The sequence below is a fragment of the Clupea harengus genome, chromosome 22, assembly GCF_900700415.2.
Source record: "Clupea harengus chromosome 22, Ch_v2.0.2, whole genome shotgun sequence".
NCBI classification, from domain to species: Eukaryota; Metazoa; Chordata; class Actinopteri; order Clupeiformes; family Clupeidae; genus Clupea; species Clupea harengus.
Genome location: NC_045173.1, coordinates 25,289,196 through 25,309,333, shown reverse-complemented (window position 1 = coordinate 25,309,333; position 20,138 = coordinate 25,289,196). Strand labels below are relative to the sequence as shown.

Below are 20,138 nucleotides of genomic sequence, written 5' to 3'. Positions count from 1 at the left end.
TAACATAAAAAATATCCCACATAATCCCCCCTATGTGTCTAAATGACACACAGCACATTTTATGCTATCATAGAAAGTACACACTATCAATAAACTAATCAGTACTAAGAGCATATCTTACTGTCTATGCAATGTAAACCAATTGTTAACCTTATTTTAAACATCATATGCATATGAGCCATTAGTGTACATATGATCATAATAATTTTAAACTAAACATTCCCCTACAACACATTATTATTTCTCTAGATTAATAAACATTCAACAAGTCAAACGACCATTGGGTCAGTCCCAAATGGCTAAGGCACACATCATAGTATTACATTATAGAAGGTACAACATATGAAGGCATGTAAAAAGAAAAACATCAATTCGGTGTCCATTTATACGGACACCTTACTCAACATTTATACTGAGGTATATGGTCGTCCGTGTACCTCTTTCCACAGACCAAATTAAAATATAGCACCATTTCTTATGCATCCCTTCACATTTTCCTGAGATATCTTAAAATTAATAAATCAATCATCCCCAGGTAATATTACCCCGGGAGGTCTTCATACATGTAACAATACCTATGCTAATAGTTCCCAAAACCCCCCTATGTATATAAGCATGCATAATTTCATTCTTCATAGGACTGCTCCGAACGGGTCATCAGTGTATGAGTAGTCCAGTGAATGTATTCAGTGTTGTTATTGTATGTTATGGCATTGTCCGGTGTGGCAAGGTCTTCAGCTCCTTTGAGCCTGCCCGAGTGAGTCAGAGGTTGCGTCTGTGGCGAACCACACGGCCGCCCTGCTGGCGAGGCAGGCTAGCACTTGACTCTGGCGTGTTATTTGTTCTTTTTTATCCAGGACTTATGTGGTCTGGTCACCCAGTTCCCACACGTCACCGTTGGAGTCAGGTTCGCCTCCTGACTCATCTTGTTCTTAATTGCTCATCACCTGTATCATTTCAAGGACTTCATCATTACCATGAGACATTGTTAGACCAACTCTGCTTTCATTCTTATCAACTACTACTGTCATTTGAGTAAATTTAGAAGCTATTGCTCGAACTGCGAGAGACTTGAAACAGGGAATAAGACAACATACTATTAAGCAGAACACTAATATTATGAGTGCAATGATGCCAAGCACAGAAGCAAACCATGCTCCCCAGGACCCAAAAATACTTTTAAACCAGTTGGATAATAGTGAACCAAACTCAGGAGGATTCTCTTTCATCTCATGGCGTAGTTTGAATAGTTTGTTCATTGCTATCGTGAAGTTCCCATCTGGCGCTGTGTTATTGGGAATGAAGGTGCAACAGTAACTCCCTATTTTAGCACAAACTCCTCCCTCCTTTGCTAACATCCAGTCGAGTACCCATTCTATTCTGCATGGTCATTCTTGAAGTGGCATCTAACCTGCTCTCCTAGTGCTTTTAATGCGTCTGACGTGTAGTTGATGAACCTCTGCTGATTGTAGTAGATATAATTTATCCACTCTACGTTTTTATTAAAGCCCCACCCAGGGAAAGATAGACTCAACCCTGCGGTCACCTCATCTCGAGCTTTGTATTGTTGGGGAATTCCCCTAGGTTGCCCTATGGCATTCAAATAACCCCCGTATGCGAAAGGTTGATCCTCCGCCTCCGCATCTTTAGCCTCACTATCGTACACCTCCCTCTTATACCTGAGTTGAGTTTCTGCAAAATCCGTCTCTTTCTGGTCCTGAGTCGTCTATATTAATAACTTTTGCTGGCTGCATTATGGCTACTCTTGCACATTTCCCCTGTCCCAATCTGGTGGTAAAGTGTTTCTTAACCCCCACTCTTTCCCACAAGCCCACCATAAGTCAGCCCAGTGAGCATCCTGCAACAGATAAGGGAACTTGTCTGCATACATATAGTTTCTTTTTTTGTCGATAAATTTATCTTGCTTAGTACATGCTTGGCCCGCCACACACCTGAGGGGAACCATTCCTCTTAATTCCCATGCTTGTCTGTAAACACTGATGTGCCTGTGGTAGTGTTGAAAGGACCAGTAGTAACCATGGTCCAAGTTTCTATTTACAATTTCCTTCAAACACGCCCACATCTTCTCCACCAAGCTGTTTATCTGTCATGTCAAAACATTCATAATTAAAATGCTCTTCCACTGTGTAGTCCCGGATTTCCCCTAGGTCAGTTTCCGGCCAAGTATGTATCTGTAATTTACATGAATCCCGTAATGTATAGCTTATACCGTTTTCTATATTAAAGGTCATATTTCTATGTGAGTGACTTCCCATATACATCATGCATTCAAAAGGACTATATGGATAAATAGAGATGTGGTCTTTATAGTCCCAATCATGTTGAGGAGAGTCCTCCGACCTCCAGGGTACCGGAATGACCACCTTTTTCTTCCAATGCCATGGAACACACATAACAGTTCTTTCCTGGTTCAACAGTTGTCGCGGTATATCTTGCCCACTTATACCAGAGGTTGTTACCTCTGGCTATGATTTTTTCGGCTTCATTACTACCCTTCCATTTCTTTAGAGGACTTCTCATACTCACGGATCCACCCCCCTCTGCTGCTCTCTGCTTTCTGCAAGCTCTATCCTTATCCAGACTTTTTGGTTGGCCCTTTACCTTAGCCTGGACCTCAGTGGGGGCGGTGGCCTGGATCTCACCAGAACCATCATCCAGGACTTCCACAAGTGCGGGAATCGGGATTGTGTCTGGCCCAGTTAATTGGACCTTATTCCTGGGCACCATGATGGTGAACGGGACTCTGAAAGAAGGGTAAGGGGTCATACTGATACTTGACTGCTCGTTCCGGGTGCTCATGGAGGGCTGCGGGGTCCAGGGGCCTGAGTAATTGCCATGGATGCTGGGGACCCGAAGCACCTTGTTGCTCGGTCTGGTCTTCCTGATGGGCGGCCTTTCCTCCCACAAGGTCGTCTTGCGTTGAGGGAATGACAGGCACACTATCATCAAACATATTAAGATCCCTATTATTGACCCTACCAGAAACCCGTTCCTCCACCATTTCATCCCGTAGTCCTTGTCCAGGAGAACTCGAACTCTCACTTTCTCCTGTTCCACTGGTTCGAAGCTGTCCTGTAGCAGTAGCCTCCCTCTCTCTCGTCCTGCCCGGGCAGCACCCCCTGTATCTCCTTCGTGCCTGCTCCTGTCCATTGCGCTGGACCACATCTGTTTGGCTCTCCTCCGGTGCTATAGCTCTGTAACAGAAGTTAAGATGGTGCCACACACTTGATCCTTGTACTCTTACCGCTGTTGGAGTAACCTGTGTCACCCGGGTAAGGTCCCTCTGTCCTTGGCTGGAGACTTTTTCGCTTGAACTTTTCACAAAGACCCAGTCTCCAGGTTTAACCGGTCCTCCTGTGTCCGCCTGAGGGTTGTTCACTGGTTCTTGTCTTTTTGCCTGTGTATAAATGGTCTTATGGATTAGTGACAATTGTTGTACATAGCTTCTAATTTCTCTTTGAAGTTGTTCCAGGGACGGGCCCTTATCGTCTCCCCTGCTCCGGGGTGTTGGCATAACCCGTCCTGTGAGCATCTCATGTGGTGTGAGATGTGTGATTCTATTCTTTTGAGATCTCATATGCATCAATGCTATGGGTAAGGCATCCAACCAGTTAAGGTTTGATGATGCACATATTTTTGCTATCTTAGCTTTCAAAATCCCATTTGCCCGCTCAACCATTCCCTGACTCTGAGGATGATATACACAACCTAACCTCCTTTTTATCCCCAAAGCCTGCATTATTTTATTCCATGTTTTTTCCACAAATGCCTTACCATTGTCACTTGACACCACTTCCGGGATTCCGAACCTGGGTAGAATTTCACGTGTAAAAAATGTAATTACAGTTTCTGAGTCCGGTCCTGGACTAGGGCATGCTTCCACCCATCTTGAGAATCTGTCCACCACCACCAATACATACCTGTGTTTTCTGATTGTTTTTCCCATGTCAATGTAATCCATAACCAGATGTTTAAATGGACCCTCTGGCATAGGAATATGCCCTAGAGGTTTTGTTGGTATACCCTGTCTTACATTATAGGTATTACAGACATAGCATTGTGCTAATTTGTGATCTATAATTTCTTGTAAGTAGGGTGACCAAAATCCGTCACTCAAAATTTTGTTACGTACAACCCCCCTAGCGCTGTGATCAATATCATGATAATCAGCGATTAATATGGTCAATAACCTGAGTGGAGCCACTACGCGGCCATCGCAGTACCTCCAAACCATATCATTGCCACTTGTTGCCCCCCTTTGTATCCATTTAGTTTGTTCCCAAGGACCAGCATCCTTCTGCATTTGAATAATGTCTGTAATACCTATAGTTGGCTGTAAATAAACTACTGGACCCTGGACATCAGGCAGCCACGGTTCACATGGCTTACCACAACATAAACGACAATCCCCCCTCTGACACATAGCACAACATAGAGGATCAATATGATGGTCATGACCTGGCATAAACATTAACCGACACCATTTGCATTCAGATTCACCAGTGCCAACATATGGGCATAGTGAGGGGCATGGTAAGGTGTTACCATCCCACGCCCCCTCCACTAGGACCACAGCATGTGTTGTCTCTGACTGAGGTGGGACTCCAAGTTCCCTAGCCTTTAATGCTGCTTCTTTTGCACTCTCGTCAGCCTTTTCATTACCCAGCGTGATGTAGTCACCACCCTTCTTGTGTGCTTTGCACTTACATATGGCCAACCGCTCAGGGCGCATCATGGCTGTTAAAAGCAATTGTATTTGTTCTTGATGTTGTATCGGAGATCCATCGGATTTCTTAAATCCTCTTTGCTTCCATTGCGCACCGTATACATGACACACATTATGGCTGTAAGCACTGTCCGTGTGCACGGTTGCTCTTTTCCCTGCAGCTAAACTACAAGCCTCAGTTAACGCCTTGAGTTCAGCCAGCTGTGCTGAACACGGCTGCTTACAAGGAATACACATTACTGTAACATACTCCCCTGGCCTTACCATTTGCACCACGCTAAACCCAGCCTGTGTTTTATTATCATAATGATGACTTGACCCATCCACGAAATAAACTACCTCTGCGTCACACAACGGTTCCCCCTCCAAATCCGGTCTGAGTTTGGAGAAAATCACAGAGTCAGCCACACACCTATGCGGGCTTCCCTCGTAATCAAGAGGCACTCTGTCTGCTGGATTACCCACAGAGTCACAAGTTTTAACAGTTACATCTGGACAGAAAGTCAAATCATAATATTTCAACTGCCTCTGTGCAGTGAGACAAAACCTCCCCTGTTCTGTAAGCTGAGCAATAGCATGGCTCGTATAGATAGTTATTGGCCACCCCATGGTTATTCCTGATGCTTTAACATATGCCATATATACTGATTCCAACCCCTGATAACAAGGTGGGTAGCCCTGAGCTACAGAATCCAACCTAGAGCAGTAATACGCTATTGCTTGTTTGAACTTCCCCTGACATTGTGCCTGCATCAACACACCTGTCATGTAAGCATCACACCCTTCTTTTTTCACTGCAACATACAGAGCAAAAGATTTAGTATAATCTGGCAAAGCCAATGCGGGTGCCTGTTGTAGTTCACTTTTTACAAGATCAAAAGCCTCCTGTCCATCTACCGTCCATGTTACGTGGTTTCTCAAATTTCCTATTCCTGCTTTGCTTATCATAGCTCGTAGTGGAGCAATTTTCTGTTCATGACACTCTATCCAGTCACTGCTAAATCCTATGAGGCCTATGAACGCCATCATCTGTCGTACTGTAAGAGGCTTGGGAGCATCTGTCAATGCCTGAATTTGTTCAGGTGCTATTCGTCTTTTCCCATGTGAAATTAGTCTCCCCAGATATGTTACCTGTGATTCTGCAAACTGTAACTTTTTCCGAGACACTTTATGACCTCCTTCTGCCAAAGCTGTCAACACTTTAACCGTATCTTTCTCACAGGTGGAGACATCAGGTGAACAAAGAAGTACGTCGTCCACATATAAAAGTACAGTAGAATCCATTTTTAAATGTTTTAAATCATGTCTAAGCACTTGATTAAACACATGTGGACTATGCTTAAAACCCTGTGGCATCCTAGTGTATCTGTACACCTGACCCATATACTGAAACGCAAACAACTTCCTGCTCTGCTCTGCCAACGGTATTGAAAAGAACGCTTGCGTTGCGTCAATTACGCTAAATGTATTAGCTTCTGCTGGTATGTTTGTCAATAAAGTATGAGGGTTAGGTACATCTGCAGGCCAATCTTCCACTATTGCATTTACACGACGTAAATCCTGCACCATTCTCCATCTCACCTTATCTGCCTTGAGTACTGGATAAATGGGCGTGTTGCATTCAGCAAACGGCACTTTCTCCAATACACCAGCCTGCAAGAGTCCCTCTATTGTGCCACGTATTCCTTCTGCTGCAGCTGGAGAGATAGGGTACTGCGCCTGAAATGGTAACTGAACTCCGGGTTTAAGTTGAAATTCCATGGGGGTTACAGATTTCACTAATCCTATATCGAAATCCCCCTTAGCCCAGACTTTATCTGGAACCTGCTTTAATATGTCATTTTTGTGTATATCTGTGCCTTCCTGTAATATCATCATTTTCCATTTCTTAATTTTTATTACAGATTTGTCCTGAGGATCACTGCTTGGTTTCTCATGTTCCGTTAATGGCTTATGTAAATTAACATGCCAACATCGATAACCTGCTCCTTCGAACTGACCATATAAACAGAATTGATTTCCATAAGGGCAGGCTACTGTGTATTCTTTTTCATCACTCATCTCCACTACCTGTGGCTCCCCTTCTAGCATTGCTACGTGTCTAATTTGCATTAGTGTATCATCTTCTGACACTCCTACTCCCTCCGTGCCTGACACATCAAGGGGCACCCAGACACTAGTTCTGGCTCTCTTCATCATTTTATTTATATCTCTTGCTCTATATCCTAAGCCTACCCTAAGTGTAACATGCGGTGTATTATTAGGCACATTAAAGACTGTCGCATGCAATTTGTTGTCTAACGTTACCTGAACTGCTACTCCTTCAGCTCCTATGATCACCCACTGGGTCCCCAGTTTGACCTGCTCTCTGTCCTGCATCGCCTTCCTCCATTCCGTGTCTTGCTCCTCACATTCGCCTGTGCATGAAATCTCACACACAATTACTGCACAATGTGACGGACAACGAGGTTTTCTTAATGTAGAGTGTCTGTCATGTATCAAAGTTCCCCATTTATCGAAAATTTCGTTTTCCCACCCTGTTTCCAGCAGTCTTATCCAATGAATATGTTTAGTTTGTGGAGTGGAAAGCGATCGGAGGGTCATGGAAAGTTGTGACATCTGGTTAGTTAATGAGAGTCCATCTGGGGTACACTTAATTTGGACTCCTAAACGGCAAAGTACATCACGTCCTAACAAATTAACAGGAGTTTTTTCTGAGATCAATATTGGCATTTTTACTGTTTTACCATTTACTTCAATTGTTATTGGAGCTGAAAAGGGAATTATTTGTACTTGCCCTGAAAATCCAATTGTCTTAGCCACCCTTCCTGTGCTAGACAGGGGAATGTGACGAGCTTCATCAGTAGAAACACAAGTGTAAGTAGCTCCTGTGTCTATCATTACTCTAACTGATTTACCCTCAATTAAAACCTGAAGTACAGGTTCTTTGTCAGCTCTCTCTGATAAAACTGTTAACTGACCCTTCCCCATAGAATCCTCTAGGCGTCCTCAGTATGGCATGCCTCCGTAGGGAGACATGGAGCCCATGGGTGCATTCATCGGTGTCTGAAAATTACTCCTTTCTGCCACATTTTGCCTCTGCGCACATGTTCTTGAGATATGTCCTGGTTGTTGACAAATCCAACAGATAGGGGTTTCTTGGCCTGGCCATCCCCCCTGGCCCCCTCTTCCCCTCCCCCTTCCTCTGAAATTCCCGTGGGTCTGACCCCAGGGCTGCCGAAGCAGCTGTGCCTTGTTTGGTTGCCCATACATGGGGTTTGGGTGGCCAAAGTCATTTTGGGGAGAGGGAGGGCTCTGTGTCATCACTGGGGCCTGAACGCTTGGTTTCTTCCCATTTTTTATAGACTCAAGTTGCGTTTGGATGAGCTTGCGTTGCCTCTCCGTATCCTGCTTTTCCAGACATTCCTCTGTTTTCCTGTGTTGATTGACAAAATGGGTTACAGCATCCCTAAATTCATTTCTTGGCATAGATCCAACTCGGTGATCATTTTCAAGTTCTTTTTTTGCCGAAAAAGGGAGAGCATCAATGATTGCCTTTCTCATCATGTTACGGACCATGGGATGCTTGTCAGGATCTAATTCCATCTTCATTCTCCAGTCTGCCTCCACTCGTTCCACAAACACTGCAGGGTTGTCGTCTGCCTTTAGTTTATTTACGACCACACTTGACAGGGAGAATGTGCTGGGGTACGCTTCTCTTAGCGCTTGCCAAATTCGTGCTCTGTAGTTATTGAAAGGCGTTGCATCCACCATTGTATCCCCTATGAGTGCTCCCAAGTTCACTCTGTTGAAAACGGATAAGGTAGTCTCTTTTGTGAGGATATGGCTCAACAATGATTTAATGTCGGCAATTGCGAGGCTTTTTCCTTCCATCTCACTTTCCAGTCTAGTGATGAAATTTGATGCGCTATCCTGCAAAATGGGCAGTCGTGAGACCAGTCCAGCCATGTCCGAATGCCCCCATGGCTGATAAACATCATTCTGACCCTTATTTATAAGAGGCATGACTACGTCAATAGTTTGAACAGGACTCTGTATCTCTGCTTTTTCTCCTTCTTCTCTCTCCTGTCGCTCGAGGACCTCTTCAATTTGTTTAACCTTATCCTGAATCTTTTTCCTTTTTTGTTTTTCTTTCTCCACTTCTTTAAGAACTTCCTTCTTAGTCAACATAGTGACAGAGCATTGCTCTACTATTCCTACGTCTTCCTCTTCTGAATCACTACTTTCTTTTCCCTTACTCCATTCCTTTATTTCTTTCAGCGTTTGTTTTAGCCTTTTTCCAACGTAATTTGTTGCTACTTTCTTTGCTGCCATTCCAAGCTTAAATGGAAGCAGTGGGTTCATCTTTCCTGTTCCCTCCTCATTGGGACTTCCTGGTCTTTCATTTAATAAACTTCCCTCAATGCGCCCTCCTGAGATCTCAAATGTCACTTCTGTACCACCTGTTTTTGTCCCGCGTGCATTTTTTGCCAGCTCTTTTTTCCTAACCACAGGCGTCAAACCCTCCAGGACCTCCTCCCGCATTTTCTTTAAACTTCGTAAATACCTTGTGGCTTTATCGTATTTTTTATGCCCTTTTACTATTTCCCCGGACTCCATAATGTCTCTAATCAACGCATCCTCGTGTTCTATTTCCTTCATCAAGTGTTCCATTCCTCCCTTTGAGATTCGCTGTTTTAGCGTTTGTGTTACGAAATCATTCAAGTGAAAAACTCTTTCATCTATTTTATCCCAAAACTCCTCATAATCTTCGTCCATGCCGAAATTTCCCTTGATATTTGACAGACCACCCCAATCGTCCTTTGCATTCTTCTCACTAAATTCCTTCATCTCTCTCTCTGTGTCACTGATCATGTCTGTCGAAAGACTGGTGAATCTTTCGTATCTTCTTCTTACTTGTTCTCTATCTTCCTCAACTAAATGACTATAATCTTTTCCTTCTATCATTTCATTAATGGTCAAAGACCCAGGTTTACTACTGATACTTTCGACATTTAACTTGCTGTCATTCTTTTCTCCCCCGCTTTTCTGACTTACGGTTCCCCCACCTGCCGCTTGTGGCGTTTCATTTCCAAGCTGGTCCCTCTTTTGCACAGCACCTGATCCTCCCTCTATTTCTCCCAATTTACAGGATATTTCATGTACTACCGTACTCACATCATTCATCATTTGCCCAAACCTTTTTTCTAAACCGTGAGTCAACTCAATTTCGCCCTGAATGGTTCCTTGTATACCTACAGCAGCGCCTTGCACAACAGGTAACTGTGGATACAGTCTATTTACTGCAGGAAAAGATTCATTTGAGAATACATACGGTGGGGGCCTGAAGGCATTTCTGTCTTCATGTTCCCTTTTCTTACTTTGATCATTAACTTGTTCTGAACTTTGTTTCTGGCTCAGAGCCTTGTTTTTCGCTATTTTCATAAAGGCGCGCAACGTTAATAATTCCTGTTTTCTCTTTGTCTCCCGTACTTCACTTGTTTCTTTATGCTTATGGTCATATATTTTTCCTTCCATTTGCAGAATCAACTTGAGATCCCAAGAGCCGTTCTTTGGCCACGGGTTCGCATCATTCTTAGTACGATCACTCCACTTTTTACTAATTTTTTCAATAATACTCGCCTCTGATGAGTACAATTTACTTATCTCCTCCAACGGTGTAATTTGTTCTGTGTCTACCAAAGCCATTTTTAAGTCCAGAAATTACCACAGAATTATTTGTATTATATTATTCCTTTCTACTCTCGGTTCTACTTGTGTATGCAGAAATTCACTTGTGGCTCAAATGCGCATAACAGCCCCTCCTTTACCACGCACTCAGGCTTGTGGGCTTGGAATAGCCCCCACCCGTTGCCTTCCTCGCCTGTCTCCCTTTCTCTCTCTCGGGAGCGACTCTCCCGTAAACTCACAATGATTGATTCAAAGAAGTCAAAGTTGATCAGTTATTATGGTCAAATTACAATACTTTGGATGATGTTAATTACGATATCATTCAATATTTTACGCGTATGCATCCGCATATATATTTCACACCATTTCGTATTTCCTTTGTTAGTCACGAAATTACCTTTAAAGGGATATTCAATGACAGTTTTTCAAGTTAAATGTTTTACAGATCACAATTCTCACTTCTTCACAGAACTGTTATTTCCTGAAAAACAAAACTCATTTAGCACATACATCAACCAATCATTCAACTTCACTTTTCTTCATACAATGACCAATATCAGTACTTACTGACATACCAAACATTTATCACAACTCAACAAGTTGTTTTTCCAAATCTTCCAATTGACAAGGAAGACCCCTTTCTTTACACACAATTTTCTACTCACCATTTACCACTTTCTTTAGTAAATTAATATATTAAAGGCCCTGCCTTTTTCCACGGCAACCCCTGATTGCCTAAATAATTTTATCAGATTATTTTCACATGCAACACATGCAATTCACATGCAATGTGCCTAATGAGTTATAAATAACTTTTTCCTAGACACACGGAAAAAAAACCTTGTTCTTTCCTTTTTCTCAGGCCGTTCCTCGAGCACCTTAATAATCTTTTCAGATTATTTTCACATGCAACACATGCAATTCACATGCAACACATAAAACGAACAGTTTTTCCTAATTACTTTCAGATTTTACACACTCAGTCTCATTCCAGGGTTTTTGTCTGAAGAATTTTGTCCAGGATAGGGTTTTCCAATTGACTCAATTTCCCCAGTCTGGCTAGCAAAAATTATTCTGCTTACCGTTTTAATTTAGGTGCCTTGGGTCAAGCGGTTCCCCCCTCGGATCTTTTTCTGATCAGTTCCTTCGATAGGTCGCCAAATATGTCGTGGCTGATCATTCCATTTCTTTTTGTTATCAATGTATTTTCTGAGACTGATTGTAGAGAAATCTGATAGTATTTATTGTAATCGTTAATGTCACAATAAGGAGACGTCCATGGTCAAGCTCGATCTCAGCGCATGTACTGGTTTCTTGGTACTATTTAAGCCTTGTTTTTGTGGGGCGTTGTCCCATATTAATTACCCTAATCATCTGTATTTGGGCTTGTATCGACTACCCCCAGGGGGTCTATTTTCTGAGGCCACCTTTGACCTGACAACTGTCTCTTCAGAGAGCCAGACTTCTTGTCTACTGTACACTTGGCACTTTTTGCTATTCTAAGAGTTCCTTACTGTAAGCATGTCCTTATCTGGCGCAAGTGTTCTTATCTATTCCTGTACTGTACCTTGCGCTGAGAACCAGTCCATTCCATATTCACATTAACATAAAAAATATCCCACAATTGCCTGCCTGGCTGTTACTTCTGTTTGGCTCAACAGACTGACATGTTGAAACTTTCTTAGTATCTTTGCCAAGAAATTTCTTATTTTTGCCATTTTCTGTTTTTAACTGTTTTATTCTTTCGATACTTTTTTGGCTCGTTTTTTACATCTTCCTGAGACAGGTTCCTTTTTACTTGGGGTTCTCCTCAATCCATTTTCAGACTTTGTAGAAGCAGTTGTTTTACAAGACCTCAGCGGGAGAACATTGTAGAGGTGCTGCTTCCTGCAGACCTGGGAAGTCCTACTTCCTGAGCAAGGGTGTGTTTCTCTGGGCAAATACCGCCATTAAAAGATAGAAAGACTGAGATAGAGGAAAGATAGAGGGTCTGAATGCTCTCTCTCTTAGTTCCAATGGTGGAAACATAGACCTGGTCAGGATGGTCTGCAGGGTTTTTATTTAGCCATTTTCTGGCATGGGAGTCTCCTATACAAAAAGACTCTGAGGAAAAGACAAAAGAATTGCCCTTCTGATGAACTTGACACCAAGAATCAACATTTTCAGGCTGGTGGCGCCAGCTTATGTAAAGCTGTTAGTAATTATATACTTAGTATTTTTATGTGCCAGTATGTCAATGTCTTGTGTACAATATTTATTATCCATTGATTAAAACTATTGAAACTTTCAACGTTTTCAAATTCCTTCAAAAGAAAAATAAGGAAGTTCAGCAGGTCAAAAGGTTTGTAAAAAAATTGGTGTGACACTCACTCCATGCTGGATTTTCTTTTAATTAACAGATTCACCAGACTTACAAAGAAAAAAAAGCCACTCGTAAAGGTGACCAACATCAATATGAATTACAGGTGATGGAACATGAAGGCTAAGGCTCTATGTAAACGAAAAGGAAGAAGCCAAGTATCACCAGAATCCCTGCATAAGCTGGATCAACTGTCAAGTCCAGCAAGTTTAAACTAAATATATTAAACAAAAGAAACACAGGAATTCAATTTCCATGTTGACATACTCCAACGCTCTGATTCTTATTTGACCCAACTGTGTGATGCATGGTTTACAGGCAACATTAATTTCAAGCCTAACAAACTTCAGTGTAAGTTGATTATTAAGCTATACAGCCATATTCACGTCAGTATTGAGAGTAAACATGACTCAAATGTAAATAAATCCTAAACATATGTTGATTTGTATTCAATATAAATGTTGGTGCTTCAGGAAATCGCGCTGTTTGAAAATAACATATGGCTGATCTAGTAATTTCCTTCAGAACGTCAAGTTGTAGGACACTTGTAGTGAGAGGATATAAATGTAACATATAAATAAATAATAAGTGGGACTACACAAAATGTGACTTCTAGTAGTCAGTCTTCTCTACTTCGTCCTGGAAGAGATCATCAAAGTAGCTCTCTACCACCCGAAGCATCTGGTTGACAGCGCTGAGCAGCAGGATGTCTGTGAGTGGGTCCAGCTCCAGCTCCTGACTGTAGTTCTTTACCGGGATCACAGCTGACATGGACACTCCCAGTTGGGCGGCAGCCTCACGCATCTACAAGAACACAGTCCCAAGCCAGATTACTATGTTTACTATGAAATGGAAAAAAAGCTAATGCTATCAATAAAAAAAAAAAATGAATTGCGCAATTTGCTGTGATTAATCACGATAGATTGCTTTTTCTTCCCTCTATAGACTGAAGCTTGTAATAATGGATGTTTTAATGTAAAATCACAGAATTATTGCTGAATCAACACATGGACGTATATTTAAATGCAAATGCTATTGTTTAATAGCATCTTTTCAACTTTGAACATAGATTCTCTTCTGTGAACTACAGATTGCCAATAAAACCATCTAGGTCATCAAAACTGATCATCAGCTTGACAGGCATATTTGTTTTATGTGTAGCTAGAGTGACCAGGTGTCCCGCTTTATACGATGATTAAGCACAATGTTTGAGACGCTTTCCATTCATTGTAGTGAGATTATATTTTCAAGGGTCAAAAGTAGCGGTGGTGGTGATGGCAATGCCAATCGTTGTGGGCACATGTCCCCAGCGTAACTGATGCCAATCGTTGTGGGGACATGTCCCCAGCGTAACTGATGCCAATCGTTGTGGGGACATGTCCCCAGCGTAACTGATGCCAAGCCTTGTGGGGACATGTCCCCAGCGTAACTGATGCCAACCGTTGTGGGGACATGTCCCCAGCGTAACTGATGCCAATCGTTGTGGGGACATGTCCCCAGCGTAACTGATGCCAAGCCTTGTGGGGACATGTCCCCAGCGTAACTGATGCCAACCGTTGTGGGGACATGTCCCCAGCGTAACTGATGCCAATCGTTGTGGGGACATGTCCCCAACGTAACTGATGCCAATCGTTGTGGGGACATGTCCCCAACGTAACTGATGCTAATAGTTGTAACTATGGCAGTTGAGAAGGCAATTCTTTGCGTTCTTTTCAAAGGCTCTTTGGATCCTGATCAAAATCAGTTTTAATACGTGTTTAATTTTTTAAATCTTTTTATTCTTATCTTGCATTTGTTAAGGACTTCAGTTGGACCCATTGTGCACACTGTCTTTTAATACAGCTGGGTTGAGCTGCATGGTGATTTCTGCTTTGCTTAAGGACAATTGCTTTTGATGGGCCTGTACTGGCCAATGCATGTTGGATGACTATCAATAAAGACATGTTACATGTTACATGTTACATGTGTGCTCATCATGTCTTTCATAGAGTTAAAGCTGTAGCCTGTATCTTTTATGGCCTAACTGGTGTGCTGTGGAATCAACTAGAGGACAAAGTGTAGGGGTTTACAAGCCAAAAGGCAGATGTTTCTTATACAGTTAGATAGACATATCAAAGTTTAAGGTTACCTCTCAGAATTGGTAACATGTCCAACATTGTCCCTCACAAACGTACTACTCCCATATTTAGTCTGTTTGCATCGGGTCACCCTATGCGTAGCACGTAAAGTGTGAAGGGACTTTTATTTTGAAACGGGAATTAAGATTAAGACGTGGAGAAACGGGAAAGAGAGATGGACTTTTGGGGAGGGAGATACATTGGAGGGAGCTAGCGACTAGGTAAGCTGGTCAGTAGTTAGAACATGGTGTGCATCTTGTTGAGTTAGATGTAAGTTTAAGTGCTCAATAAACTGGCAAGGCAGTGAATTCAACTAAGGTGTCCAATGGATGCCCCCAGATATTTGAACCATGACCAGAAATAACAACAAAAACCCAGGCAGTTGTGTTAACTACTTTCGCAACACTAATAAATACCTAGATGTACATGTACTCCTGGTAGAAAGCTCGACTCGAGAGTTGAAAAATAATTACTTAAACAAAGGAAGCCAACTAAAAACTCCCTCATTTGGTTACATTTAACCAAGTAAGTCAACTAAAAACTTGCTAATTTGCAGTAATAATGGTACAGAGGAAGTGACTGTGAAATAAACAAATACACAATGACTCATATTGATAAAGGCTTGCACATATTCAGACTAAAAGGGTGTAGTAACTGAACAGAGGGGAAAAGATATATACTCCTCACCATTGTCTCAAGGTTTTTGCTGCAGTAAACATGTTTCAGGTCCTCTGCAACTAAAGGACAAGCCTCATCCACCTTGGTCATGAGCACAAGTTGGGGAATACCTGTGACACAGAGGACAAAATAATCTGCTTTTCTCTCTCATACATATAATCTCTTATGTATGTACAATTCACATTTAATACAGCACATTTGGTAGTAATAATCATTAGGGATGACATGTTTTACACACTGACCCAGCTGGTTGGCTTTCCTGCGGAGAGCTGCAAATTTTTCTATCATTCTGTCTGGGAGGAGTTTGACTTTGGAGGCGTCAATCACAAAGGCCACACAGTGGATCTTGTCCTTCAGCGTCACAGATTTGCGGAAACCAGGAGTGTCTTCTTGCAAGGGCATTGATTGGTTGAACTGGAACAGTTATACAGCAGTCTCTTCAGCTCATATTATGAAGTAATGCGAGAGAAGGTATGGTCTATACCTATCATTGGCAGTTTAGTCCAAATTAGTCCAAAAAAAAATCTAAATTCCCTCTAAAAAAAATCTATTCAGCAGAAAGCTATTCCATAACACCTGAAAAGTTCTACTTCCAGAATATTGTAAAATCAAAAGCAGTAAACCATACAATAAACCAGTGTTACCTGGTAGCGGTCTTGCACATTTCCCTTGAGGATGCTTGTGAAATCATCTATGTCCAGACCAGCATTTGCCCCTTCTTCCAGTCCCATGGTGTCACACAGAACAACTGGCAGGGGCTTTCCCTTGTAGCCTCCTCTGATAGAGTAGGTGCGGTACTGACAGATACAAAGACATTCCATCAGGTAAGCAGTACCTATGCCATGCAAGCGTCCCGTGACAAGGCTTTTTAACATGAAATTTAGCAGTTTCATTCAAATGTGGTTAATTCAGATGTGAATTGCGTGTCTTGTGTACTTTAATCATAAGTACCTGTGTGGTCAGACTGGTCCCTGCAGTGCCTGTGTTGGCCTGACTTGACACGTGTCCTTTGAAGACTGAACACACAGAGTTGAAGAAGCTTGACTTCCCAGCCCCCACCGGACCAACAAGCAGCACACTGACCTGGTTCACCGAGTTAATGACAGGCTTCCACTTTGCAATGGTGTCCATAAGGTCTTTTCTCTTCCTAAAAACAATCATATTAACTATTCATCTTCTTTGCATTATTGCAGCACAGGTGCGTATAATCCCATCACAAAACTACATCGGCACATAAGGGCCATTGTAGGTAGAAAAAAAAATGACATTGCCATGGTGGGGGGGTCTTTGTCTATCTTATTTGTGCCACCAATCAGTAGTTATGAAGAGAGTATGAAAGTATGGGAAATATGTGGACACTGTCGTTCGGAGACATGCTAATGCAAAGTTGTTTTTCTCGTAAATTGATCTTGTCTTTAATATATTAAATTGTGAGGTTCATTCTTTAAATATTATCCCCGACCCCCGGAATTGTTTTCACCTAGAGTGGCCCTAATATGCCGTTGTACAAAACACCAAGGACAGAGAAGGTAAATGTTCAGTGTGGCTTTTAAGTTTTTAAAAAGTAAAAATGATATACTCAGGATTCCAAATGACAATCCTCCAAGGCTTTTCCAGGAGAGCACCACACTCTACGGGAACAAAGGGAAAAGATTCCACTTTAAATACACTTTTTTTTATAAATACTGCACTAACAATATTTTACATATTATAATAATATAAACATTATGTTGCTTAACATCCTACTCACCTTCAACTCTGTAGACTTCACATTCAGTCAACTGTAAATCATTTCCATGCATCTTTAATGGATCAAAGTTGAAAAAATTCCCAGGGTTACTGTAGACGGTGGCATCATGGTTGTAGAGGAAAATCAGAGATCCAAAATTTGGCCCAGTGTTTCCGTCAGTGAAGGAAGCCTGGCCAGTGACACTTTTGACACGATAAGGCTCAGGGTTCTGCTTCCTTCCATCAAGGCTGAACAAAAAAGCTTTTTCATCAACAACATTGGCCCCTGTTCGTGCATAGTCCTTACTAATGTATGCTCCAAATATGAATCCTGTATTGTTGTATGCAACTGTCAGGGTAGGACCTTGTTGGCTGCACTTATAGTAAAAATTATTGGAAGTATAGCCATGGACACTAGCTTTGTATATTAGATTGAGTCTGGCATGGCCAAACATAGAACTGATCTTCTTCTCTTGATTTCTGGTCAGTCTGGAAGTTACAACACTCATGATGGTTCTTGATGATGGCAATCTACAAAAACATTTGCGGAAAAGTTAAATTACTTAATAAAACTTTGCACTTGCAACACTATTGCAGAGAACACAAAATATTGCAACAATTATTGTAACAATGCAACAGTTTTAGTTAGTACAACAATACAATGTTTTCATTGTCAACCACCAAGCCACCATGCCACCATACCCTCTAGGAAGCTTGTAGCCTACTCTAGGGAAGAAATATGAAATTCATGTTTCACGATAATTGCAAAAGTTGTAATCTAAATATTTTGAAACAAAGGCAACACATGCTGGTCTTCACACTTAGCCTATTCGTTAATAAACCTAAATTAGCATTTGAATAAACATCTGTAAATAAGAAGTCTAAGTCTAGTCTTAGTTAGACTACAAGATGATACCGATCAGGCAGTTTCGTTTTATAGTCCACAGTACAGCACTTTACAGCCTACTTGAATATCTGAATGTCTATCATCATGAATTGTCACTATACTTTGTAAAGCATATGCCACAGACACGTTTACATTTCAATAATAGGGCCTACAATGCTTACCAGTTTCAGTGATCCAGTAGCCTAATAACGTTATGCACAGATCGGTTTGTTTATGTTAAAAACGAATTTATTATTTAGGAATCGCACGTAGGCTGCAACGGATTTGACGTTTTCTTAAGGCTAAGATCAACACTTGTACCAACGTTTCTGAGAATCGAAAGTTGACGGGCAACGTTTAGTGTGGTTGATCAACGTCACGTGCTTTCTGTGAATCGAAACTGATGACTGTATTTGCATGATTTAATTTATTTATTTGTTTGGTTATTTAGAGAGTTATTGCTACTAGTGTCTACAAAATATAATGTTAAGCGGGATCGTGTCGCATATCGTAACCAGTGCTTTTACTTTTTGAAGTGTTTCCTGACTCGGCAGGTATCAGACGGTTTGAAAGTTCAGAGTACAGCCGAGGTGACTAATAGGCGGACCACGCGCGTGTCCGGACCCAGACGCCATCCTATCCGGACCCGGGCCTATAAATTTAACCGATAAATTACTGAGAATTATTAGATTTTGACGGAGCGTTTCTATTTAAACCGGTACAGGTTTAATGGCCCAGGAAACTCACAGAACAATTGCATCCGTTGTAAATAATCTCACGTGATGCTACTCAGCCAATCAAATCTGTGCATTCCGATAAGCATTGCGACTCGAGTCAGTGAGTGAAATAAACACTCAGTGGAGTGCCGAGACGAGACAGTAGTCGGATAAATACTTGAGAGAGAAAAGTAATTTCACCTCGCGTGATCTAAAAAGAGAAAAGTAGACAGCGAAAACAGGCTTTTAATAAAGAATGGCTATTATATGGTAATTCTTCCCGCGGGCAGTTCAAAACCAATATGTCTCATATGTTCCGAGACTCTGGTGATTATTAAAAGCGACGATGTGAAGCGCCACTACGAGACGCAGCACAAATCTTACGAGCAAACATACCGACTCAAATCCGAATTGAGGGCATAGAAAATGCACGATTTAAGAGCCCAATATGATAACTCCACCAGAATCACATTCATTCACTGCCCAAAAACGTGCTAACGAATGTTCCCTTAGGGTTGCTTGGATTTTGGGTCAACAAAAAAAACAAAAAACATTTACTGACGGAGGGGTTGTCAAGGAGTGCATTGCTTGCGGTAGCTGAAACCTTACTTGAGGGGGGAAATCAAGCAAATACCTATGTCAGCATCATCAGCCACAAAGAAAACTGAAATATGAATCCAGGATGGGCTAGCACAGCTGGATGAAGCAGTTCATGCGGCACCATGTGTAGGCTTAGCTGTAGATGAGTCCACTGATGTGTGACGTGCTCAGCTGATAGTTTATGTAAGGTTCTTCAACAAGGAGAAGAAAGAGTTCAGGGAAGACGTGTTAGGTGTTACACCCCTTCAGACCAGTAGCCTACAAGAGGAGAGGACATCTATCTGGCCATAAAGGAGATGTTAACAAAGAGGGGAATAGAGCCGAAACAAGTGGTTACTTACTGGGCTACTTTAATATATATGGCACTGAAATTATGATGTTCCGGACCTCTGCTTGAGGAAATGTATTCTAACTGGACCTCATTGAATTTTAATTGAATACCCCTGGAGTATATTATATACAATAAAGCGCGGAATTTACTCACTAGCTAGTCTACTAGATTTAGACACACTGAACCACAACACGTGTTTGACATATTGGCAGACAGTAATTTCACATCAGTCATAGAAAATGACAACCACTGTTTCATAGATTCTTGCTGCATACAATCTTCACT

General features: G+C 41.8%; 1 protein-coding gene across 1 annotated transcript; it reads right to left on the bottom strand.

The window, feature by feature from the left end:
- Positions 1-12,808: 12,808 nt before the first annotated feature.
- LOC105906146 (interferon-induced protein 44-like) lies at positions 12,809-18,946 on the bottom strand. Its single transcript, XM_031559334.2, has 8 exons — positions 18,389-18,946; positions 17,343-17,851; positions 17,172-17,223; positions 16,544-16,739; positions 16,237-16,389; positions 15,835-16,006; positions 15,602-15,702; positions 12,809-13,601 (listed from the first exon to the last, which is right to left on the bottom strand). Exons 2-8 carry the CDS (start codon positions 17,827-17,829, stop codon positions 13,410-13,412), a joined length of 1,353 nt encoding a protein of 450 aa, XP_031415194.1. The 5' UTR covers positions 17,830-17,851; positions 18,389-18,946; the 3' UTR covers positions 12,809-13,409.
- Positions 18,947-20,138: the final 1,192 nt, after the last annotated feature.

What these genes read in the sequence shown, in the direction of transcription:
- LOC105906146 (XM_031559334.2), bottom strand. Translation starts at nt 17,829, where the DNA reads ATGAGTGTTGTAACTTCCAGACTGACCAGAAATCAAGAGAAGAAGATC. An exon ending in ATTGTCATTTGGAATCCTGA is followed by an intron (nt 16,740 to 17,171) that starts GTATATCATTTT and finishes GATTGTTTTTAG; the next exon opens with GAAGAGAAAAGACCTTATGG. An exon ending in GGACCAGTCTGACCACACAG is followed by an intron (nt 16,390 to 16,543) that starts GTACTTATGATT and finishes TGTATCTGTCAG; the next exon opens with TACCGCACCTACTCTATCAG.